General features: G+C 45.4%; 1 protein-coding gene across 1 annotated transcript in view; it reads right to left on the reverse strand.

The window, feature by feature from the left end:
- Nucleotides 1-25,710, reverse strand: part of CPAMD8 (C3 and PZP like alpha-2-macroglobulin domain containing 8) — a 56,526-nt gene that overhangs the window by 20,252 nt on the left and 10,564 nt on the right. The window contains exons 4-19 of the mRNA XM_066636288.1: nucleotides 24,960-25,125; nucleotides 24,814-24,866; nucleotides 24,102-24,119; nucleotides 23,522-23,576; nucleotides 23,213-23,326; nucleotides 22,868-22,952; nucleotides 22,281-22,389; nucleotides 21,656-21,883; nucleotides 19,956-20,126; nucleotides 19,493-19,621; nucleotides 18,182-18,368; nucleotides 17,805-17,977; nucleotides 17,546-17,695; nucleotides 9,859-10,023; nucleotides 6,523-6,665; nucleotides 4,271-4,333 (exon numbers count right to left, since the gene is read on the reverse strand). Of these exons, the coding sequence (XP_066492385.1) occupies nucleotides 4,271-4,333; nucleotides 6,523-6,665; nucleotides 9,859-10,023; nucleotides 17,546-17,695; nucleotides 17,805-17,977; nucleotides 18,182-18,368; nucleotides 19,493-19,621; nucleotides 19,956-20,126; nucleotides 21,656-21,883; nucleotides 22,281-22,389; nucleotides 22,868-22,952; nucleotides 23,213-23,326; nucleotides 23,522-23,576; nucleotides 24,102-24,119; nucleotides 24,814-24,866; nucleotides 24,960-25,125 (2,009 nt within the window). The remainder of the gene's footprint in view (nucleotides 1-4,270; nucleotides 4,334-6,522; nucleotides 6,666-9,858; nucleotides 10,024-17,545; nucleotides 17,696-17,804; nucleotides 17,978-18,181; nucleotides 18,369-19,492; nucleotides 19,622-19,955; nucleotides 20,127-21,655; nucleotides 21,884-22,280; nucleotides 22,390-22,867; nucleotides 22,953-23,212; nucleotides 23,327-23,521; nucleotides 23,577-24,101; nucleotides 24,120-24,813; nucleotides 24,867-24,959; nucleotides 25,126-25,710) is intronic.

Here is a 25,710-nt window from a genome sequence, read left to right on the forward strand (position 1 = left end):
GGATTGCTGAGCTTGGCCAACACAAGAGTCTGGAGAGAACGGGGAGGAGGGAGGCATTCTGGGGCAGGTGGTGGACGGGTAGGGAAGGGGAGGCGGGGTTGGGACCTGGCAATTATGAAGGATCCTAACCCCATTCCCTGAGCGGCGCTGAGCAGCTGCAAGCTGCTCCACTCTCCTGGGAATTATGCCACCTCCAGAAGTGGTGCAAGTCCGAGGAGACCCATTGGGGCTGTGGTGGTTTACCAGGGGATAAGGGGTACAGTTTCCCCTTGCCTCTGGTTGAGCCACTTCGGGCCCCTATCTTGCGCTGGATACAACTCAGGCCTCCTGACCTGCCTGTTCCAGAGCAAGATAGAATTATGCAGCAAAGCTACTATCCTATCCATACTTTCCTGGGAGTAAGCCTCATTGACTATAATGGGCCTTCCTTCTGAGTAGACATGTCTAGGATTGGGCACTTTATCCAGCCATCATTTAAAATAATGGTGGCCCTTGAAACCTTCAGGTGTGTCAGAGTGAATGAACTCCAGCGTCTTTCTTTCTAAAGGAAATTTTCAGTGCTAGCCATGAAGCTTTGGAATAAGTTCTCTGGGGAGGAGAAATATCTCCCTTTTAAACATGAAAGTGTATATGATCTCTCTTTAAATTTGCTTAAGGGGCTGTACAGAATAGAATAGAATCCTTCATTGACATATATGACAAATAAATCTACAGACTACAGGTTGAGTCTCATTGTCCTGTTCCCAGAATGGAACAATCAGGTGGATGGCAAAAATAGCACTATAGCAAATCAATTTGAAAAAACAAAGCCTCTTTGCTCAGGTGATTTAAAAACATCCTTGCTGACCTTTGTGCTGTTAAGATAGATTCATTAAGATGACAATCCAACAATCAGTCTCTCTCCTGGCCCTTAGAAAGGATTATCTTTCTTTCAAGTGTTCAGGGGGAAGGGAGGGGGTCACTTGGAGAGAGAGTGATTGATGGATTGTCAGCTGCCTGCCCTTTCTCCAACTATTGCAAAGGACTGTTTTCCTTTAATTTAAAGGCCCTTCTCATCATGTTGAGATAAAATCTCTACAACACCAAGAAAAGCATTTTAAAGGGGTGCATTTTTCCCCTTCTCCAGGGATCAGCACATTCCTTCTCATTTGCAGTGGCCATTTGTGTTGAGTCAAATCCTTGTATAAAAAATCAGTGTATAACAAGGTTGGACCTGTATATACATAAGAACATAGGAAGCTGGACTAGATGGGCCTATGGCCTGATCCAGTGGGGCTGTTCTTATGTTCTCAGTATGGGATCCAGATGTCTTTGACAGATCTCAGTATAAAAGGGGCAGTAAAGAACAGAATGGAGAATGGTCTCAATACAGCCCAACCCACAAGGGCATTGCCTGTCAACATGGGCAACCTTATGAAATTTTCCAACTAAAACAGCAGACAGGAGAACACTAAATCTAGCGAGAGAGAGGCTGTACAGATGTATACTAGGTTTATGCAGATTGAAGCTTTTTAGGTATATAATTTTATCTGCTGAGTTATTACTAGAGTTGTCACACACCTTGAGAACATGATAAGACAAGAATTACAAGTGTAAATATAAATCCCCCCCCCAAAAAAAGGGCGAGGGGGAGAGTTTCAGTTCCAGGGCTTTTTAGCCCCTCTCCCATGGGGGCAATTTGGTTCAGCCAATGTCTTATTAAACAAGAGCAACGTCCAAGAGAGCTCTGGGCCATTTAACTGGACAATTCGCTGCAACCAATGTTCTTTCCACTGGGATTTCAGCCCATAACCAGAATTAACCTATTATTTTTACACATGATAGCACTTACTCGCCGCCTGGGCAGTTGGCCAAGAAACACACACGCACACACACACACACACACACACACACCACTATTAGGACACTCCAGCCAGGCTCCAGAAACTACAAGAGCTGAGGATATGAATGTAGGAAATCCACAAAGGTTTTGTTTCCTCTTCCAAGGAGAGCCATTTATCATTCGGGGGGGGGGGGGGAGCAAGCTCCCACAACCTGTCCCTCTGTGGAAGAAAGCAAGAAGATTGAAAGTGACCTGTATCCAGCTCAAGAAGAGAAAACACAACCTGTAGTTTCCTCTCCTGTTTACAATTAACAGGACCTCAGCTGGAATTCCCTTGTGGATTCCTACAAAGCATGTCTCATGCTCAATTGACGTGGTGCAAATACACTGCTAGGGAGTTTTCTGTCAGATGGGATTTCTAACAGTTTGCTTGAAATTTCCTCTCCTGCTCTGAGCTGCATCTGGCAGGGATTAGTCATCTGTTTCACTGCTGTAGTGCCAGGAATGACTGGACTAACAGCTGGAGTTATTTTGGGGGACATCCCTCCGCAACAAGGAATGGGCAGGGTTGGCTTCAGAGAGGAATGCTCACAGCCCAGCAGGACAAGGGTGTCTTGTGGCATCAACCAAGTTCCATCTCCATCAGGCCGACTAGACTCCATTGTGGGAACATTAAGGAACTCACTTGAGAACAGTAGCAGGGGCTGCACTGTGGAGGGCAGTTAACCAACTGGAGTCCACAACAACCACCCACAGAGTAGGAGCCCATGGAAAGGCATCTCAGTCACTTGCCAGCTTTAGCTTGGTTCTAGAGTTAGATGCAGGATGGATGCATTTGTCCATTGGCATTGCTTCCAAAAGCAAAAACAAGTTCCAAAAGAAGAACCTGGATTACCTCCCTACATTCCTTCCCAGACCACTTAACTGGTTAACAGCTGATATAACTGCCTTTTCAGCTCTCATATATGCGCAATTTCTACTTGGCTGTACTTTTATCCTGTGTATGGTTTTCAAAATTAGGCTATATCATACAGGCCAACATTCCTTAAATCCCTTCACTGACTTCCAGTCCATTTCTGGTTCCAGGGTCATGTCCCTCCCTCCTTCTCACATCCTGCTACCGTTCTGCCCATGACCTTCACTCTTCCAGCTCCACCACCCTCAACTATACAAAGGTTTCCTGCACTCTCTAACAACTCTATCCTTTCTCCTTTGCCACCCCTTATGTCTGGAACAGCCTCCTGGCACACCTGCAGAATGTTTCCTTGCTCACAAACATCAAAGCCCAACTTTTCTAGGAAGCCTTTGGCACCACACCTCACAGTACAACCCTAGGCATGTCTACTCAGAAGTAAGATTCTTTGGGTTTAATTGAAATTACTTCCAGGTAAGTGTGTATAAGATTGCAACCTTAATCCCATCCCCTACTGTAACTAAGCTTGAGTACACGAAACTGAAAGATTTGCACATGGTTTCCCACCTCCATCCTCTTCCTTTCCTCTGTTATATTCCTTGTGTCAGTTTCTCAACTCTAAATTCCTTAGGGTAGAGACCTGTCTTTTTTATTCTAGATAAACCATGTATATTGCTATACAGTTGGACTTCGGTATCCGCAGGGGATCTGTTCCTCGACCCACCATGGATACTGAAACACATGGAAAATCAAACTCACTGGTTTGGTCCATAGGACCTCCAAATGTGTTCTGTTTGCCATCAGGAGGTATTCTGTGCAGATTCTGCTTTAGAAAGAATCCTGGATACGACCAGAGAAAACCTCTGGTTGCATCCGGGAGCTCAGGTCCAGCCCTCCACCACAGATTCAGAAGCTGTGGTGAGCTGAATCCATGGGTATCAAATCTGTAGATAAAAAGGCCAGACCTGCATAAATAATAAGTATTATTGTTATATCAGTATTATGTTTGAACTGTTCTACAGCAAATAGGACATGAAGGCAACAGTCCCTCCTGCTGTTGCCCCCTACCCCAAAAATTCTTAAGACAGTGCATACAATCTCTGAACATTGACTGACTGACTGACAAGGACCTCTTTGTCACCTCATTTGAGGGCTCATAAGAGGAACCCACACTGAATAAAGTTTCACTGTATACAGAGCAAATGCTCAAGCAATCTTCCTGCCATTGGCAACTCAGTATGAATTTCTGAAAAGTGATACAACTGATGGCCTATGTAGGGCTCATGGGGAGCATTAAGCCCTGTTAGTGAAATGGCTGAATCCCTAAAGCAGCATGTCAAACACAGCAATTCCCTGTCCTCATTGAGCAACTCACAACTGCCATTCCTGCAGCTTTCCCAACACTTGTTCCTTCAGCTGCAAAGAAGTACCAACACAAAACAACAGGATGAGGTAGGGAAAGAGACAGTCTGTCCCTATGCATGTGCACAGAAGACAGTTACAGAAGGACAGAAGTGGAGTAATTCTACAGGTACCTGACATTCAAACAGTGCCACAGCCATGTCTCCGGAAAGAAAGTTCTTTTCTTCTTCTCCGCTCTGTGAAAGACAAGAAATACAAGTATCTAGTGAAATTTAAAGGAGATGGACATTGGAAGGGTTTAGAAGCTAGAGAGAGCTATAGCTAGAGACTGCATCTGGCTGCATTCAGACCATTGGTTCATCTAATTCAGCATTGTCTACACCAGTGCTTCCCAAAGCGTGGGTCACAAGCCCAAGCACAGTGGGTTGCAATCTGGGCCCTCCAGCCTTCACTTGTGCTGGTTTGACTCCAAATAGAAGACATTCCAAAAATCCCATTACTTACCGGAGCCTCCAGAGGCCTCTCCCAGCCCAGCAACCCACTCTACAAGTCTCTGCAGGCCTCAGAACGGCCCTCAGAAGCCTCCGTAAGCCAATTCCAGTTTGCTTCCAAAAACCAGAAGTCGATTACAGAGGCTTCTGAGGGCCAGACAGAGGCGCACAGAGGGCTGCAGGGCAGGGGCAGATCCAGTGTTTGTGGGGGGGGGGCATGATTACTAGGCGGGTAGACTGGGCTCCAGGTTGAACTTGATGGCCTCCATGGCTGAGGTTCGCTGGGTGAGTTGCTCTCCCACCTGAACCGGGAGCCCAGATTTAACGGCCAGGTAGACCTGGGCTCCTGATTTAACTTATGGTCTCTGTGGTAGACCTGGGATCCCACCTGATCTTGGAGCTATTGACTGGAATGGGAGCCCAGGACTACCCAGACGGTAGATCTGCATTCCAAGTTCAGGCAGGAGCCCAGGTCTACTCAGCCACAGAGATCGTAAGTTAAACTGGGAGCCCAGGTCTATCTGGCAGGTAGATCTGGGCTCTAAGTCCAGGTCTACCTAGCTGGTAGATCTGGGCTGCTGCCTGGACTTGCAGCCCAGGTCTACCAGCTGGGTAGACCTGGACTCCCATTCCGGCCAATCTCACTGGCACCCCAGCCAGTGGGTGTCCCTGATTTTGCTCCCCAGCCCAGCAGGTGTCCTTCCTTACTGGCAGACAGTTTGGGGGGGGGGGCCCACGCACCCATGGCCCCCCTTAGATCCACCCTTGCTGTAGAGTGCGTCATCGGTCAGGAGAGACCTCCAGCACCACCAAGAGAGCCATGGTCCATCGCAGAGAATGAGAATCTGGCTGGGTGGGTCAGTCCATTCAACTGGAGATACCGTTGACTGAACCTGGGACCATCTGTATGCAAAGCAGGTGCTCTACTACTGAATCATGGCCCCCCTGACTAAAAGCAGAAGAACATTGCTTAGGTTTTTATTCATGAATATATGGTACTGCCTTATAATGAGTCAGATCACTGGCCCATCTAGCCCAGTACTATTACACTGATGATCAGCGGTTCTGCAGGATCTCAGGCAGAGGCCTTACCTGGAAATGTCAGGGTTTGAACATGGAAGCTTCTATATGCAAGGCAATGCTCTACCATTCAGCTGCAGCTGCATTTATGGTACATTCCTCATTAAGAAGGACTTCCCTGTTCTTCCCTGTCAGACCCATAGTAAACAAACAGCACAATCCTATACATACCTACTCAGAAGTCTCACTGAGTTCAATGGGATTTACTCCCAGGTAATTACATAAAGAATTGCAGTTGAAGAATCCGAATGGTACTTAAGACACCAGCATACGAAGGGAGGTAAGATGGTCAAACATTGGCTACTTCTCCTCAGGCCAACCTCATGTCTCCAGATCCATCAGCTTGGCAGGAAGCTCAAGGCAGACGCCTCCAGCTCTCCCATGGAACACAGAGTCTTCTCTCCCCTCCCTCCCTGTGCAGCTAATTGTTTCCATCCCTCTTCACAGCATCTCAGCAGCCAAGGGGGCAAGAGCACAATGGCATTATCAAAGTTTCCATGCTTTCCCTCCCCAGTGCCATCTGGCACCATCTTATCAGCCTCTGCCACCCGCTGAGCCACAGAGCAGGTGTCTGCCTCAGTGCCCAGAACAACAGCAGCAGCAGCAGCAACACTGGGGTTGCATCTCTGGGATCACAGCAATATGCTACTTCCCATCAGTGAGTAGAAGGAGCCACTGCGGTTTGTTCAAGGCACATTTCAGTCATGCTTTCCCGCAGACATTCACTCCATAGGATAAACCAAGCCCATGCCTCTCCACATTTGTGGGTGCAAGAGACACTGAACTTGTACACAGAGAGCCAAACCAGAAACAGAACACATTTCCCAATGAGGAAGAGAAGGCAGCAGATCTACCTTGGCACAGCCTTGGAATGTACAGAGGCAACCAGCGTTCCCGTGTGAGGCTGAAAGGCTGGCACAGCCTCATCAGTGTACATGCCGCCGTGCTGTCTGTGGTTTAAACTGACGAGGTCCGTCATCACAACCAAACCAGTTTCCTAGGCAATAAATAACAACAACAACAACAACAACAACAGAGTTCCTCTGTTAAAGACTGATTCAGACTAAGGAGGCAGAAGCCCCCTGCTGCAGCAAATGTCTATGAAAGGAAAGATCACTGAAGGAAACACCAGGAATTTGTTTAATCCTGGCACAGAAATATACAAGTGATGGCTGTAACCAGGCAAATATTTAGACATTTCAGGGATTTCCCCCACCACCACCTTCCTCCTCCCCTGGAGAGTTCAGGTGCTGCTTTGGAAAATTGGCTTCATAAACTTTCAGATGCCTTGAGTGGAACTGCCAGGCAAGGCCAGGTGAGAAAACAAACAGAATTCTGTGAGAGCAGAGTCACCCTCCATTCTCAGGAGGTCAGCCCAAAGCAAAGTCTCTCTCCTTCCTCAAAGGTCACTTCAGAGCCTCTGTTCAACTCTGATAGCCTCATCCAGGTTGCAGAGGATTCCAGGCAGACAGCAAACCTGACATGAAACTGCTAAGTCAACAGACAGCCATAAGAACTGCCCACCTGCTCCCATCATTAGTATATTTAGTGTGGAAAGGTGAGGAGGGAGCACAGAAAGGCAGGGAGTTAGGGATCTCTAGTGCAATGCTGCAGAAGAGACGAGGCACCAAAAAATTGCTGTCAAACAATTTGTCAAGTGGAATTCAACAATGTAAAATTGGGGGGGGGGGAGGGTCCTATTCTAAATGCCCAATAACAAAAGAAACAGAATTCAAAAAAGGCTAGGAGATTGCAGAGGAGAGGAGAGAACATAAAAGGAAAGACAGAGGAGGAAGCAAGAAGGGTGGAAAACACATAAGCAGAAGAGAAGTTGGGTAGGAAATACTAATAGGAAATACTAACTTAAATGTGAGCAGCTTTCATCACTGGGTTGTATCTCTTCTGCTGGCACAAAGCAGTTAATAACCAGTTTGAGCCCTTGTGCCTGGGGGAAGGTAAGAAACCTCCTGCACCAGTCTGTGTGTCCATCTCAGGAAAAGAGGCAGGTGTACCCTGCTGCTGCATCTGTAAGCACTAGGGTGTTTGTCTGATGGAAAAATCCCCCACCCCATTTTTGTTTCCAGAAAAAAAAAACCTACTTTTGTCTGTCTTTTCATCTGATCTACTGTGAGATGATTGCCTGGGGAAAGATGGGCCCAATTAATTGGGCAATGGTTGGCAACCTTCAGTCTCGAAAGACTATGGTATAAGCCTACAGCACCCGGTATTCCCAGGCGGTCTCCCATCCAAGTACTAACCAGGCCTGACCCTGCTTAGCTTCTGAGATCAGACAAGATCAGGCATTGGGCAATGGGTTTTAACAAAAATTATTAACGGAAACATAAAAACTGCCCATCATAAAAAAAGACATTCCCTCTGCTCTCACATAAAGGAGAGATGACTGCACCTAAGAAGGGATTACATCTCACACAGGAGGGAATGATACCCTCCTTCTCAGATGATACCCTTCTGAGATGATACCTGTCATGACTTATATCATCCAAAAAAAAAACCCAGAGGAAGTATGCTTTGGGGTTCAGAACTACTGTTTTACTCATCTGCAAATTCACACTGATTAATCAAATCAACTAAAAGTCATAAGATGAATCAACTAAGGCTGTGACTTTATACACACTTAGCTGGGAGGAAGACTGATTAAAGTCAATGGGGTTTACTTCTGAATAGACATACAGAGGATTTCGCTGTAAGACTGATTTAATTAACAACATAATGCTTTACATGTCTACTCAGAAGTTCATTTTGTCCAATAGGGCTTACTCTCAGGAAAGGGTATATAGGATTGCAGCTCTAGGGACAGCCCTACTTCAAAGCAGTGGTGTGCTCTGCAGCAAGCTTTCACAACACACAATTTTTAAAATCCCATATCTGAAAACAGTCCCTAAACCACCCTGCCTCACTTAGGAGAAGCAGGAGATTTTACCTGGCATTCTCATTCTATTGGGAGAGAGTATTGCTTTAGACATCCCATGGGTGAAAACTGCACACAAGGAAGAGGGAGGGGAGATTTGGTCCTTAATGGAGAGTCCTTTTTCTCCTCCCCCTAAAAGGATAGAGCTTGCCCTTCCTAAAGTAAATTGCTCTTAGTTTTAGGTTCAACTGCAGTTCATTTTTTACCTGCTTTAAGAGTTTCCAGTTGCCAGTTTTTTCCCATTTAAAGTTGTTCTCCAACAAGATTTTTTTTTTTTCACCAAAGGAGTATTTCTTTTTGGGAATATATTGAGAATATCTTACACTTGGAGCAGAAGTATTATGTCTCTCTTGCCAGGCCAAGGACGCTAATCAAATTTCACCTGCTTCATCTCAGGACAGAGCTCACTGGGGAAAGTTGCCCAGTCTTACAGAAGAGAGATTTGCTGTAAGTGCTAAATCTCAGGGGACCCAACATCACACTTACAAACCACCTGATAAAAGATGCACTCCAAGGGGGAGCCCAAAAGGCAAGCAGTAAATGAGCAGCCAGAGTAAGAAAGGCAGTCCCTTCACAAAGCACATAAAGGCTGAGGAGGATTGGAGGATTTGTTCAGGCTGAATGCTGAACAGCTGGAAGGAAACAGCCTGTAAAATTATTTTTCCAAGGGCAAACATGATCTGCCCAGAAAATAACTGGCACTCCAGGCAGACAGGACGACGGCCAAGTTCCAAGTGCCCCTTTATGCCCCTCAGAAACAGCTGAACACACACGGATGTTTTATCTTGAAGTCTCCCAAACATCTCTTTCTGGCTTTCAAAATTTTCCCCGGGAAGGTCTGCTCTGCAGAACCAGGAAATTCATGGTTTTTCCACTGATCACTTATCATTCTCTCTGTCTGCTCACAGCACTCCCTGCTGTGGTCCTTGGGGTCTAGAACTTCAAAGACCTCAGGCTCAAGGGGTTATAGTAGCAATTCTGGCATACTCCCAAAGACACAGCTTGCAGGAAAATCAATCCAAACTATCACATAATCCAGTTATTTTAAACTCACCAGATTCAACCCCTAATGAAAGTTTTGGGCTCAGGGTTTTCAGTGGCAGGAAATAACACAAAACAAATTTTGCTCTGGATATCAAGTAAGAAAGAGGAGATTAGATTTAATGGGTTGGATTGGGTTTTAGTTGTATGTGCTACAATATGTTAGACATAAAAAGCAGAGGGGATGCTTAGCTGAGAAGTCAAGAGGGAGAGCCCTCACCGTAAATGCAAAGCGGGCATCCTTGGTGATGTCCCAGTGCCAGGGAAAGATAGAGGAGCGACGTCGGCGCCTGCGCAACGATATGCCTGGCCACCAGAAGTGCCCATCTTCCTTGGGATTACCAAAGACATCAGACACATCATAATCTGCCAATTCCTGGAAGATCTACACAAGGATGCAAAAAATGAAGTGCATCACAAACAAAAGGGTGTTGGAAGTATCTTGCTGAATTTCATCCTAGGTTCTGTCTCAGGAGTAGCTGAGAGAGCCACTCCTTGTCTGTCTAAAACATCTGTTAACAGGTTCTATGTGGGGTTGCCCTGGAAATGTCTTTGGAAGCCTCAGTCAGTGCAAGAAACAACTAGGAAAGCCTTGAGTAGGGTTGGTTTTCAGAGAAAGTGACCTGCTGCACTAGCTTCTGGTCTGAGTTCAAATAAAAGTTCTGGTCATAGTTATCTTTAAGTATCATGGTACCAAGCTACTTAATGGTGTAGAGCAGCAGGTGCAAACCCAGCTCGCAGGCTGGATCTGGCATCTGTGCAAACCCCTCCTCGTTAACAAAGCTTAGCGTTCTGCAAGGGAGCCTGCTATCATCACCTATCTCCCCCCAAAGTTCACGCACTACCCAGCCACTTTCACATTCTGCCCCTCAACAGGCTCTGCGTCCAGATTTCCAGGCAGACGCAGCTGGATGGCACAGGCTTTGGAGGAGATTGAAGGTGACAACAGCAGGCTCCCTGGAGGAATGATAGGTTCCTGTTGTGCCAGGGAGCGTTTTCCTGGTGTGCAGCAGTTCCTACTTTGGAGGACACTGATGTAGTGGCATAGCCACCAACTGTGCACTTTTTAATATGAGCACTGAAAGTTACACCATACCATACGTGTAATAAGGCATAATGACCACTTTCAGATATTGAGGCATGTACATCTGATGAAAACAATGTTTCTGTTTGAGCACAGTATCACATATGGTGACTCATACATGAATCAAACTGATATGGTCACAGTTAATAAAGATAATTAGAAACATCAGGGTGTCTTTGAACAATTATAGTTTTTTAAAATATTTGACATGCACAAACACAAATGCATGAAGTATTATGTCAATTTAAGCCATAAATAATGATACTTTGGTTCTGAGAAGTCAAACAGAAATTTTGAAATGTGTAGTTAAGGAATTATATTAGTTTCTAACTTAACACATCTGTTTGTTTTGTTTTATTTTATCAAACAAAATTATCGAGGCAGCCACCCTCACAACAGGACAGAACAAGGCATTAAAGATTAATCTGTTTTGCAACTCTTGTGCTTCTTTTTATACAGACACAAGACAGTAGGTCATAGCAACTCATGAAAATATCCAGGAGTGTTGTTCAGAAGGGCTCATACAACCAATCAACCATCTGAATCCAGCTCCAGTGTGCCAGGAAAGGAAAAGCAGGGCTTGAAAGCGGTTTCTGGCCCCAAATGTAACCATCCTGGTCAGTCTACCCTCTTTCCATGCTGCTGAGGAACACCTTGCATGGACGGAATTCTTTCCATAGTCCCTCTTTGCAAAAAGCTTCTTTCTGGCTGCGTCCACATCAGTGTAGGTGTTTGTCTAGTCATATAGCAATATGACAAGCCTCTCAATGGTTGTTTCAGTTATTTTATTCAAAGCACAGCCAGGCTTAGCAGTGCATCAGAAAGCACTGACACAACATTCCATGTGGATCTAGCCATTAGCTTTCCATGTCCAGTAAATGCTGTCAGACCCTGTAAGCGCATGGAATATTCAAAAGACATGTGATTTCTCTGATCCAAGTCAGGCACACATTTAATGAGTGTTCACATAGTGGAAATGTTTCCCTGACTCAAAATCCAACCATTATTCAACATAAGGTGAAAGCGTCTGCACCACCCATATGAGCATGCACTTCTTCTGTGACAAGAACTTCCTTGCTTGCCATCATGGCCCTTGTGAATGAGGCAAATGAATCTGAAGAGAAGATGGATATGGGGGAGGAAATTCCCCCAACATAGAGCTTGGAAGCCTGTTTCAGAATCTCCTAATACCCTTGGGATTAGACTCAACATCCCTTCTACAACCAGAGGATGCAGCTCTATCATCCTCTAGACCAGGGGTGTCCAAAGTTTTTGGCAGGAGGGCCACATCATCTCTCTGAAGCTGTGTCGGGGGCCGGGGAAATAAAGAATTAATTTACATTTCAAATTTGAATAAATTCACATAAGTTTACATAAATGAATATATTAAATATGAACTTATATGGATGAATCAAGGTCTTGCAATAGCTCAAGGCTTATAAGAGGCCTTGCAAAAAGCAAGGCTGACCTTTCCTTAGGTGCCACTGCTGCATCACAGATGTGAAACAGCAAACAGTGAAGGGAGCTCTCATCCCACAGCTCACATGAGAGGTCAAACAGTCGCCCTCACACTGAGAGAAGTTGCATTGGGCCAGTGTGGGCTTCAACAAATCTCTGGAGGGCCAGAGGCTCATTGGAGAATGGGGGCTCCCTGAGGGCCGCATTGAGAGGCCTTGAGGGCCGCAAGTGGCCCCCGGGCCGGGGTTTGGGCACCCCTGCTCTAGACCAGTGGTTCTTACACATTTAGCACCAGGACCCACTTTTTTAGAATGAGAACCTGACAGGACCCACCGGAAGTGATGTCATGACCGGAAGTGACATCATCAAGCAGGAAAATTTTAACAATCCTAGGCTGCAATCCTACCCACACTTACCAGGAGTCTGTACCATTTACTATCATTGTTAAAAGAAGAAACATAGTAGCTTGTTAAAAGTATAGTTCTGTAACATTTCCCCAAATGCTGTCACATACCATGGCAGCATCAAGTCTAATATATTAAAAATAAAATATTGAAATGAATGGGGACCCACCTGAAATTGGCTCACAACCCACCTAGTGGGTCCCGACCCACAGTTTGAGAAACACTGCTCTAGACTCTCTTGAGGAATGTTCAAGCAAACCACATTCTACCCCACAATATGCCATCAGAGTTAATTGCCGCAGAGCCACTAGGTGAAGCTCTTTAAGGAACAGCAGACTTCTCATTGGAAAGGGTGGAGTTAGCTACCTTGTAGCCCCCAGCAAGTTCTTAAACCATCAGTCTGCTTTGAACCTCGGTTAGAACAACATCCCAACTTGCCTTGTTGCCTATGACTGGCCTAGCCCTGGAGCTGTCCATGGTCCTAACCTCCTCATAAACTGTTGGAAGTTTTGTTCCTGGGACTAATGCTGTGATCTTGACTCCCTGCATTACCAGTATGCCTATAACAGTATCATGAACAGGATTCCGATGCATCAAATGACTGAATGAGTATCTTTAAGAGAAAGTTACCATAGATACTCATCTAAAAGGTGAGAACTTTCTACCAATAAATCAGGTTTAGATCATCTCCTCACCTTATCTCCATGTCCTGAACATGTGCTCACATGTAGCGCTTCCCAGTGCCTATACCACTATACTCATTGTGCAATGCCTCTGGGGGGAATGCTGCCCCTTTCTGGCTCCTGAGCTGCGGTCTGGGGCTCCAAAGGTCCGCTGAGGTTCAGCACAACTGCTGTGAGGAGGGCGTGCTGGTGTTGGGCCTCTTGGCTGGCATCTCTGCACACTGTCTCACTGCCCCTCTCTCCTGCACAGCCAGAGGCTTATGCAGGAAGAAAAACTCCACAGAGGAAAACTGCAGCCATGCTGGAGATCAGCAGGGGGGGGGGGATGAACCCTGCCCTTAGAGCAATGGCATGAGCAAGCAATCATCCACCAAGGAAAAAGATATGTCTATGAGGCTATGGGCACAAGCCTAACCAGGTCTACTCAGAAATAAGTCCTATTTTGTTCAATGGGGCTTTCTCTCAGAAAAGAGGTTAGGATTGCAGCCTCTGTCTATGAAATCAACTGTCTTGCCCTCATATTTTATTAATATGTTGTTCTGCATGTGAGCTTGATCAAGGATTGCAGAGAACACATACTTAGGGTGCAAACTTAATCCCCAGGTTAGGCCAGTCACCTGTGCCAACCCAGGGGTTGTCACAAGCGTGCCATAAGGCACATTTGTGCCGACTTAGGACAAGAAGTTGCGCTGGCCTCCCAGTGCCAGATCCAGGACCTGTAGGATAAGTTTGCGTCAGCTTAGCTCGGCTGATGCAGGGGTCTGGGGGCTGTGGGGAAGGCGGAGAGGAGGCGTTTCAGGGCGGGGGGAGGATGGGCGGCGGGCATTCCCAGAGGCGGTCGAGTGAGGAGCAGAGTCAGGATCCACCAGTTATGCCAGATCCTGACCCCATTCCCTAGCAGCACAGTGCGGCCCCTGGCTGCTCCATTCTGCTCGGATCTGCACCACCTTGTCAAGTGGCACAGATCCAAGTAGACCCATTGGGGCCACTACAGTGCAACACAGGTTAAGGGGAAAGTTTTCCCTTGCCTAGGGTTGCACCACTTTTGGTTCCAAACTTGCACTGGATGCCTGCTGACCTGCTCGCTATAGAACAAAGTAGGATTGGCCTGCTCAAGCACAACCCCAACTGGCCTTTCGGCCTGTGCAAGGTTGCACAGGCCTGGAAGTGTTGCAAACATGCCATAAAGCACATTTGCGATTACTCTAGAGTTGGAGAAGCCATGCAAGGATGTGCGCTGGCCTCCCCATGCCATATCCAGGGCCTGGCTGATTAGTCTGTGCTAGTCAAGGATGGCCAGCATGGAGGGTTGGAGAAGGTGAAAGGAGGGAAGAACAGGGGCAGTTGGGAGCAAAGGAGGGCAGGAGGAGGGCGGACCAGTCCCAGGAGTGGGTTGGGACCAACCTCCAGCACTTAGGCCATATCCTCCCAGGCAGCACGGGATTACACCAGGCTGCTCATATCTGAACCAGCAATTTCACTGAGGCAGATCCAAGCAGCCCCATAGGGGTGGCTGCTGCATAACACGGGGTAAGAAGAAACATGTCCCCTTACTCCAAGTTGCACGGCAGCTACACCTAACCTGCGCAAGATATGGCGCAGGCCAGATGGCCTGCCTATTCTAGCACAGGTTAGGATTGGCCTGTTGGTTTTCTGCATGCTGAAATTGCCAGAGTAAAAATTTCTTGGCTGCTTGTAGATACCCTCTTGATAATTCAGCCATTTCTCTCAGCTGAACCAAGATCCAGCAAGCCTAATTTGTATGGTCACATGTGAAGAAAAAGGGAGTGAACTCTTGTCAAAATATTCAGAAACATGGTGAAGGAAGCCTGCTGCAGTGAACGCACAAAAACTACTGTAGATACTAGCCCATAAGTCAATCTCACAGATGATGTGAGGGCAGGTTTTCAGCCAAAAATCATGGAATGTTCTATGACCCTCAGATAAGTCAAGGGTAAAACTTGGGGAATAGTGCTTGTGAGGAGGAGCTTGCCCTGGAACCTGATTGAAAGGGTTGTGAAAAGGAGAAGAACCTGAGCCATGCCATTGTTTTTGAAGACATTAACAAGTGTTTATGTAGTACTGTGAACCGTCCCCCCCAAAGCAACAGAACTGTACACTGCAAGAAAAAAAAAATCCAGGTCTGAAACAGCAGAAAAGCACTTGCAGTTTTAAAAAACCATCCAAAACAAATGCAGCACCAATATAAAGCACAATGAACAGCTTACCTCTGCCCAACACCCTGCTTCAATTGCTGCCAGAAAACTTTTTATACTGTTCACTGCCGTTTTAAGAGGCACTCCTGGGTCTGGAGTTAAGGAGCATGCTCAGAAGACTTTACAAGAGCTCCAACAAATGTAAACAAAGCTGCGTGTTTGTAAGCTGTCTGCAGTTTTTCAAGATGTCCATCAGACACTTCACAGACCCTCCGCAGGCACTTTTAAAGCTCCTCTGGGCTTCTCCTGGCTGCCTCAACAGCCTGAACAGCCTTGACCCCTGAGCCTTGACAGATAAGATGAGGTGTCAATCTACACTTGAATTATTGGTAGAAATTATAGGCGAATATCTACAGTAGTATGTACAGTTCACTGCCACTGCTGTTGTAATCTGTCTATTTTCAGCACTGGACAGCTTCCATCTTTGCACCATGAGTCATTTGCACCATGAGTCAACACCAAACAATGTAGATCATTTCCTATATTTACAAGAGTGTAGCTGTCATAGGCATGGTGTTAACATATGTATAAGATGCTGTTTGGTGTACTCATCTTGAATGGGATGCTTTCAGGAAAGTGTCTGTAGTTCCTGCTTCTTTTATTTCATCAAATTTCATACCCAAATACAGTTTTTACTTATAATGTGCATACAGAGGGTTAACTTCAAGTACCTCAACATCTGAAAATGGTCTATTGGTATTATTCTATGTTAGTGCATATTTTTGTGCTTGTATTGTGAAATGCAAAACTGACAGTTGAAGCTATGACACTATACTATAAGGTTTTAAAGCAGGGGTGCCCAAACCCCAGCCTGGGGGCCACCTTTGGCCCTCGAGGACTCCCAAACTGACCCGCAGGGAGCCCTCAGTCTCCAATGAGCCTCTGGCTCTCCAGAGATTCATTAGAGCCTGCACCAGCCCAACGCAACTGCTGTCAGTGTAAGGGTGACTGTTCAACCTCTCGCATGAGCTGTGAGACGAGGGCTCCCTCCACTGCTTCCTGTTTCATGTCTGTGATGCAGCTGCAGCAGCAAAGGAAAGGCAGGCCTTGCTTTGTGCAAGGTCTTTTATAGGCCTTGAGCTATGTAAGGCCTCCATTCATTCATATAAGTTCCATCTCTAATATATTCATTTATGTAAATTAATTCAAATTTGAAAAATTAATTCTTTTTTATCCCACCTCCCAACACAGTGTCAGAGAGATGATGTGGCCCTCCTGCCAAAAAGTTTGGACACCCTTGCTTTAAAGGATAGTCTCCCCATGCATAATCCTGCCTATCTTCTCAGCTTTCTATTATGGTGAACTGGTGCATATGCAGTAGGAGAGGGGCTTCTATAGCACTCAAACTATGGAACTCCTTGCCCCAGAAGATCAGGTTGGTACCCTTCATTATGGTATTCAGACATCAAGTACAAACTGCTTTGTTCTGGCATGGCCTTGGCTTCACCAGTTTTTCTTTTCAAAAGCTGTAGGTTGCTCATCAGTTAAAAGAGCAGTTGTTGATAATGACATTAAATACATCACTAACATAAGGCTAAAAATGATTTTAAAAACCCAAAGGTAATAAAGACAACAAACAGAAAAGCTTAAATAAAATCATCCTGAAAGGTTTCGGCAACTAATAAGGTCCCCATTGTCCAGCTCCTGAAGGATAACAAACTTGGTGCCAGGGGGCATATCTGCATTGGCCAGATATGGGATGCCACAACCTAGCATATCTTCTGTCTGACTACCATGTACTTAACCTCAGAAGGGCCTCTGAAGATGAATGTGATGACTGGGCAGATTCCATGTGGGAGAAGAAACTCTTTAATTTTATATTCCTCTCCTTGCTTCTTCTAAACGGTTTTATCTGCTCTTCCTGTCTGTATAATTGTATGGATTGCTTTTAACTTTTTACTGTAGTTTCCTAGGGCATCCCTGTGTTGGGATGAAAAGGCAAATATTTTAAATTTATCAAACTTTGTGCTTTGTCACTTCTATCTGGATACATCTGAAGAACTGACAGGATGTCACTCTCTGCTGTCCACTCTCACCCCCTCACTACACAGGGTTTGCTCACCTGGGCAGATGTCAGCTGGAAGCCTGGTTTGAGTAGGTAAACACTTTTATCTACTGTGGCCAAACAGACACAGCTCCCCCGTGCAGCTCGCACCTTGACTCCCACAAAATCACCTGGCCTCGTCTCATTTGATGAAAAGGTCACCGAAACCTAGCATTGGAAATTAAAAAGAAGGAAAAGAAGCCCTACCATCACTCTACATACGTCCTGCAATGACCCCACCTCAGAAGCACAGTCAATTTAGGCATGCTCTTCATACCTGATTCTCAAAGGAGGGCTTGACCGCAAACTGCAAGGTGTCTGTCACCCCTTCTCCATTCTCACGGACATAATATGCAAGGAGGCGGCCCAGTGGAGCCATACTGTGAGTTACTGAGAAACGGAGGGAGGTCACACAGGTGTGCATCTCTGCAGCAGGAGGACTGGTGGGATCTAAACAACAAATGGTACAGAGAAGAGTCAGGAGTACAAAATACATCTTGTCAGGCTGCCATTACAGGATGGGATTCCAGGGTTTGCCCAATCCCATCAAGCAGAGCCAGTGTGCTCCTGCAGTCACATATTAGACATATGCCTAATGTGTTCCCCTGTTTCAATTAGAAAGCCATTCCTCCCTACTCCCAACTGCAATCATACCTGGAAAATGAGTGACGTGGATGTTCCTGCCAGAGAACATGGTGACAGCCCTTTTGCTCCTCTGCCGAGTCACATTCCCTGGCTGTAACCCTGACAGGACAATGTTACCCCGTGACACTACTTCATAGTGGAGTGTGAAATTACATGGGCATGTGGATTTCACTGTGATGCATGCCTCCTCTTCCACCTAGAAAGAGAAATGTAAGAGCTGTATCCTCAGAAGCCTGGCAAAGCTTTCTCCTTACCTGACCCCAAGTGCTTCTACACCAAGGCCAAGAAGTTGGATATTAGTTAGTAAAAGCAGGCCCACTAGAATGAGGAGAACTTTCTGAACCTCAAGGAGATTGCTACTCAGAGAGAAAGTTTTCCATCCTGGGGTCCAAGCACTTGCATATGGTTCCTACTCACCCACAGAGACCCAGAGCTACCAAGGAGCTGGGCTTCCCCTTATAGAGTAAGCCTATTGAATTGCTGCTGCTAGTGTGCCACAGAGCAGGGCTAGCAAATTCTTGGGGTTAGAAAGAGCACTCTCTTGACTCTTTCAAAGAAACTAATACAAGTCCAGCCTTCCAGAGGGGGTCCTGGCCACTGTAGTGTCTGGGGGCACAGCTAGAGGTACTACAGCCTTCTAAGGGCTCCAAAGGACCTTAAAACATCACTTCTGATTTTGGGCCAAAAATCGCAAGTGATGTTTTAAGGCCCTCCAGAGACCTCAGAAGGCCATCTGAGGCCAGGGAGGCTACACTCAGCTTCTCCAGCCTTCAAAATGCCTCCGGGGGGGTAGCAGTCATGGGTGGCCACGCCACCGCCCCAGCCATGTCGTCCAGGGTCACCTGTACCCATGGATCCCCCCCAGTACTGCAGCCTTCTGCCCTGAAGGTGCAAAATACCATCTAGGAGTCTGTGGCACAGAAAAAGGAATTTGCTCTAGCCTGACAGCTCAGGGAAATGCTTTCTGAGAGAGTGAGTATCTCCCCCTCTACCACTCTACCATCAGAACAAAATGCAAGATGTAAGAACACACACAGGATTCTAGTTTCAAAGTAGGGAGAGGGAGGGATAAAGGAAGCTAAGGGGCTCTGGGAGCTCAGTTTTTTTCCCTGGAGCAAAATCAGTTCTAAGTGCTGGCCAACTGGAACACCCAGCAAAAACAGGCGGGCTGGCTGGGTCCCAGCTTCCCTACAGGGAGATTAGTCATTCTAAGTGAAGTAGGCGGAGAACAGCCAGCAGGGGCTCCAACTAACAGCAACATGTCCCACTCCCCCTTAAATGTCCTGGAAGTAAGATAGAAACAACCATCTTGGAGTCTACCAGGAAAGGCTTGTCTGGCATCTGAAGCTGGATGTGGCATTGGCTAGGTGAATACCAGCTACTGATGGATAAGTAGTTGGGCAGGTACTGGTCTCCAGCAGGTTTTCCATCCAGGGCTATGACTTTGGTCTTGAGAGAGGGAAGAAAGCACAAAGTCATTCTCAGCACACTGATTCAGCTTCTGCTCCCAGCAAATTTGGCTCAACTCCACTCACCCACCTTCCTCCTCTTGCACTCCCATCCACTTTGAAAACTCTCCCATCACAATTCTTAGAAAGTGGGCTTCAACAAACAGCAAAACAGGATTTGGAACTTCCCACAAACACACACATATTCACACAATTTCTAAGGCCAGGGTTAACACTTCCCACTTCTTATCCTCAAGGCCTGTTAACGAAGTCTGCCTTTGATGAGATTAACAGCATTTACAGCCCCGCTAATCCTATCAAGGGCTTTCACCCACCTCCAGCCAGATGTACTGGGCAGCAGAGGGGATGGAGGGGATTTCAAACTCCACCAGGCCTCCTCTAGACATCAGCTCGCTTGTGTAAATGTTGTCCTTTGGAGTGAGCTCTGCTTTTATCCGGATAGTCACACCATCTGCAGGACTTCCATCAGGGTAAGTGACTTCCACCTGAACAGAAGGAGATAAAATTCAATGATTTACTATGGAGAAATAGGAAGGTTGTCCTCTGCAGGGGTAACAGAGATTACCATGGATGGAAACTATATAAGGCATTGAATGGAGGGACAAGAGTGGACCAACAAATCTGGGCAAATCAAAGAACAAATCAAAGAACAAGTCTGCTTCAGTGTTTGGGAAAGCATCATCATGTTTGGACTAGGAAATGATTCTCCTACAGTCCTTGTGTAATAACTGATTCACTTCTCTTTCATACTATTGCTTAGGTCAGGTGTGTCAAACATAAGGCCTGGGGGCCAGATACAGCCCGCGGAAGTTTTTTGTCTAGCCCTCAGGCTCTCAGCTGCTGAGCAGTGCTGAGGTGTTACTGCTGAAAGGGCGGCCCACATGAAAATTGTGTTCTCCTGTATCTTGAAATATGATCAAAATTTGCAAATTTTCTCTTCTGTCTTTTGCAGCTATTGAGTTCCTAAGTGAGAAAAAGTGCTTATTTTTGGTTATGACCGGTTTAATGACATCACTTCATACCTAATGAAAACACCTTGGCCCTCAGCAGGCATAATGAATGCTATTCGGCCCTCAGTATAAAATGAGTTTGACACCGCTGGCTTAGGTCATGCTGGTTAATTTTCAGAAGGGGGAGGGGATCATTTGACCCACATTATAAAGGTTTATTTCTGTTCTTGTTTTAAAGACTTATATTGTTTACAGGCACCTCTAAAATAGTTTCAAGTAGAACAATTAGGGCCCAGTCCTGAACTCCATTAGTGCTGGTGCTGAGCTCCATTGAAAGTGGAATATAAATATTTTAAATATTTTATTGGCAACCTTCAGTCTCGAAAGACTATGGTTGAATCTTATTATTGTATACTAGACATATGTAGACACTCTAGCCTGAATGGGTGTTTCTGTAATTTTTCTATAAGCTCCTTATTTCCTCAGATATCACATTATGATCCATACTATAAAATGCAATTCTTCACATTTCATTTCTTTAGCCTTTCAAATAAATTTTTCTTTCCAGGTTCCTTATGTTGCATTTACTCAATTGTTTCCTGTAAATGTAAAATAATGAGAACTAAAATTCAAAATAAAAAGTTACTGTACCTATTCCCTGGTTTATAACATGTTGCTGATCAACAAGTCTAAAAAGAACAAAAGGTTTCCTTCACTAGGCCACAATTCATCCAAAACTCAATGGCACAGCTCAGACTAGCTATAAATGTATAACTGTTCAGCCTGTTTTGTAAGGGAAGTTGTTTTGATTACAAAGAATTTTTTTTTAAAGACAAAGAGTTTTACACATCCAGAAACCTTTCCTCTCCCTTTTACTAACCCAAATGCACTGCACAGAAGATATATCTTGCTCCCTGATGGAGACAACAATATCAGAGCAACAGCAACCTCCAAAATATTCAAATGTTTCATGCTTTCCACAAAAAGGTGGAAAGTTGGGGCTCAGTCACATGATGCACAGCCCTCTCATCACAAGACCCCACATAAGTCACCTCCTCACTCACCTTCCCTTTGTAGGGCAAGCCTGGCTTGAAATGCTTCCGGGTGTCTTTAGTGTACTTTATGTCCACAAGCTGCTTTTGGACAGGCGTGGAGTCATCAAACATGATCTGCCTGCTCCCATCAACACTGGTCACTGTGGCCCAAATGTTAACCGCACCTCTGAAATGCTCTGGGACATCAGTCGGCATCATGTCTTTGACACACACATCAAAATCTGCAGAGCCATCGATCTGCCAGCAATGGCACAAGAGATAGAATTAGAAGAAACATAAATTCTGGCCGGTGGACAAAATCTTGGGCTCCTCCTTCTTCCCTGGGGCGCCAAGGCCCAACAGAAAGGATGCAGGCTGGTATGAACCAATACCACTCACAGTCTGTGAAATGGTAACTTGGCTCACTCAATACATCACCCCACTTTCTGTTTCTAGGGCATTACAATCATGGATAGGCTCATGGATATATGATCCTGATGCCTACTTGAACACAGCCAGGCTGGACTTTACAGATGAAAGTCACTTTTCATTAAGCTATTCCTCTTTGGACACTGTTACACCTCAAGGTCTTTAGACTGGGCCAGACAGGAAACACTTCTAAGTGGGTATTCACATAAGCCAATCATTCACTTACTTCAGTGGTTTTGAGAACAGGGTTCCCCGCTTCATGTCGGTAGTAGCCCACTCCATTTACAGTCATGTTAACCATCAGTCTCCCCACCACTGGTTTCCCAAATGTATACCTGAAACAGGAGAAGCACAACAATGGTACATTTCATGTGCTTCCTTCTTTTTTCTAGGTGCAAACACCCTGTGAATGTAAGAATTTAGGAATCTGTCTTCTACCAAGTCAGATCATTAATCTATTTAGGACAATAATGTCTATGCTGACTAACAACAATTCACAGGGCATGGAATGGGTTGAAATAGCTGAATCTGATTCACTGCCAATGGCATGGCAACTGTGCTCCAGCAGTAATGAGTACAGATCAGCCATCGGTGCAGATAAGGGGCAGGGGGGATCGCAGCAGCACCCATGGGATTCTATGCTCTTGTCCCAGACTCAACAAGCACCCTTCAACCTAACAGATTTATGGCAGCAAAATAGCAGTCATAGATCTGAGTAAGTCCACTGGGGACCAGAGAGCAACAAAGGAGTCAATTAAAACATTTATTTACTTATCTCTCCCAGTTCATGATGTCCAAGCACTCTACTCTTACCTGGCATGGACAGTTCCTTTTTCACAGATGCTAAGATCACGTATGTAGCGAGGCAGGTCAATCTGCAGCTCAAACTTGGGTAAAACTAACAGAGAGAGTGAAATAAATGGAAGGGAGAAAAGAGAAAGGGGGAGAACCATTTTAAGATCTGTCTATGCATTATGGCTCAGAAAAACCAGAGAAGTTGGCTAGGCCTTCATGAAGAGCTGCCAGAGCTATAGCCAGGAGCCCTGAGCTGCGCAAATCTTTTTCTCTGGATTTTTTAAAACAACTTATTTCATCTCCAGACCATCTGTGGGATGTGCTTTCAAAATAAGCCTCAGCAGAGTGCCGCTGGTCACTTACCATATTTTTGAACCTCAAAGGACCTGTTGTATGTGTGCCCTTGTATTTCAGCAAAAATAAACCACTCGCCAAACACAGGCTGGTCTGACAAAGGAAAACTCATATTCAGAATACCTGCAAAAAAAGAGAGGGAGGAAGAAAGAGAATGAACTGAAATGGTAGACCAGAAGGGACTATGTAGTAATAACTGGAACCTGCAAAAAGAAGAATTATGCTAGCAGGAAGATTCCTTTTCTTGTCCCCTGCCCTTCCTCCACAGAGCTCTGGACAATGGGCACATATGCTCAACCGGAACATTCTGAAACTCACCACAACAAACTGGCTTCAGGTTGTTCCACTCTATCATCCGAGACCCTCTTGGATCCTGGAAAAGAATTACCATAAGAGCCATACATTTGCCTATTTGGCTTAAACTAACAGCTACAACAACTCAACATGTTTCTTGCTGGAGTCTTTGAAAAAGCTCACAGAGAATAACTGTATTTTTTGAATGAAATGTGAAGGGTGACTGCATGCTTTGTAAAGCTAAAGCTTCTGCTTAGTCTCATGATACCTTAAAGTCTAATGATTTATTATTGCAGAATCATTCATGGGGTTGGAACTTTCACACATGGCACGTTCACAATTCTCCAAACTGTGGTTCGCATGGTTGTCTGAGTACAGCCACAGTGAAGGTATCTGGAACCAGGCCAGGTCAGACCAGGCCATCCTATTCATGAACCTTTCAAAGGGAAAATACTCCTGAAGCCAAAGCAAAAGCTTGACACATTCTTTTAAACATTCCATAAGTTAGTTGTCTTGCCAGCTGGGTGTGACAAGGCAATTCACAAACCTCTTGGCCCAGGAAGGCCTCAGCACCGTTTGCCTTTGGGATGTGCCAAACACTTACCACCACATAGGCTTCCACCTGAAAAAAAGAAAAAAGACATAGCAGTTTGCTGGATATTATTCGAAGGAACTCAAACTACAGTCTTCATTCAGTTCTTTACAGTTCTGCTTAGGTTTAAAAGAGAAACAAGAACTTCTTCCTTGTGGCCACCATTCCCAGATATTATTGAGGCCCTCACTCTCTACCCCTTCCCTGTCTCCATTAGGATGCAGCAGCACTGATTCAGAGGAGATTCTATGCATACAACAAGATCTCTGCAAAGACAAGGCTTTGCCTGATGAAGGACTTAGAAGGCTGCTTCTTTTGACCACCCCACACCCTGTCTGAAAGGTCAGCTAACAAGTTTTAGGTTCTGCTCCTTCATTTGCAAGGAACATATGAAGCTGCCTTCTGCCAAGTCAGATCCTTAGTCCATCAACTGTCTACACTGACAGTCAGCAGCTCCCCAGATTTTCAACCTGAAGTTTTCCCAGCACTAACTAGAGGTGCTTACAATCAAATCTAGGGCCTTCTACGCAAAAGCAGGTGATCTATCACTGTGGTATAGCCCCACTTATCTGGAGGAAGAAGAAATCCAATCCTGACCACTCATACTGCAGGATGAGAAATAGTAATTAACTCCCCAGATATACTAATTCTAAAGTCTCCTGAATGTGCAACATCCCAACAAGGGGAACTACAGAAGGAACAATAGAAAAACATGGGTCCTTACCCTCTCATTGATTGGTCGCAAGTCAGGGCTGACAGTAAAAAGGTTGATGAGCACTGAAAAGAGATGAAAAGGAGTGTCAGAGAAGACTACAGTAGTCCTGGCACAAGGGATCAGAGTACTATTGAAACCACAACAGCTACACTAACCTTTCTGCTTGGGTCTGTACACAGGCTTGTCTGTCTGAATGAACACAGATGCCCCTTTACTGTCAACAGTCACAGTGGTGTAGTTGTGGAAGATGTAGCCCTCCTCTGTCAAGTGTCGGTTGCCCCAGACTTTCAATTGGGCTTGGCCCTGTAGCCCTGCGGGCACCTAGAAAAGAAGCCAAAGAGGACAAGAGTTATGAGGAAAACATAATCTGTATGTAAGAGACCAACACATTTAGAAGGGGCCATAACTCAGAATCAAAGCACTTGCTTTGCATGCAGAAGATTCTCTGGTTCAATCCCTGGCAGCAAATCCAAGTAGGGATAGGAAAGACCCCTCTTTGTCTAAAATCCTGGATCGCTACTAGCAGTTAATGTAGATAATACTGGGATAGGTAGACCAATGATCTTACTTCCTATAAGACATTTTCATCTGTACATATACACAATGGCCTTTTTTTCTTGCAATGTAGGTTATGGATATTCTGCTAGTGAATTTTATTAATTCCAGCATTGCTCTGATGATTTGATCTGAACCAACCACAATTTTCAAGCTCAGACTTCCCTATGCATATAACATATGAACTATTCTTATACCAAGTAATTATACCATTTGTCCAGTACCATCTCCAGCAGCGCTCTCCAGAGGCATTTCCTGCTACCTGAGATATTTTTAACTGGAGATGCCAAGGATTGAATCATCTACATGCAAAACATGTGCTCTGCACACTGGGATATGGATGGTCCTGGT

This window comes from Tiliqua scincoides, chromosome 8 (assembly GCF_035046505.1).
Source record: "Tiliqua scincoides isolate rTilSci1 chromosome 8, rTilSci1.hap2, whole genome shotgun sequence".
NCBI classification, from domain to species: Eukaryota; Metazoa; Chordata; class Lepidosauria; order Squamata; family Scincidae; genus Tiliqua; species Tiliqua scincoides.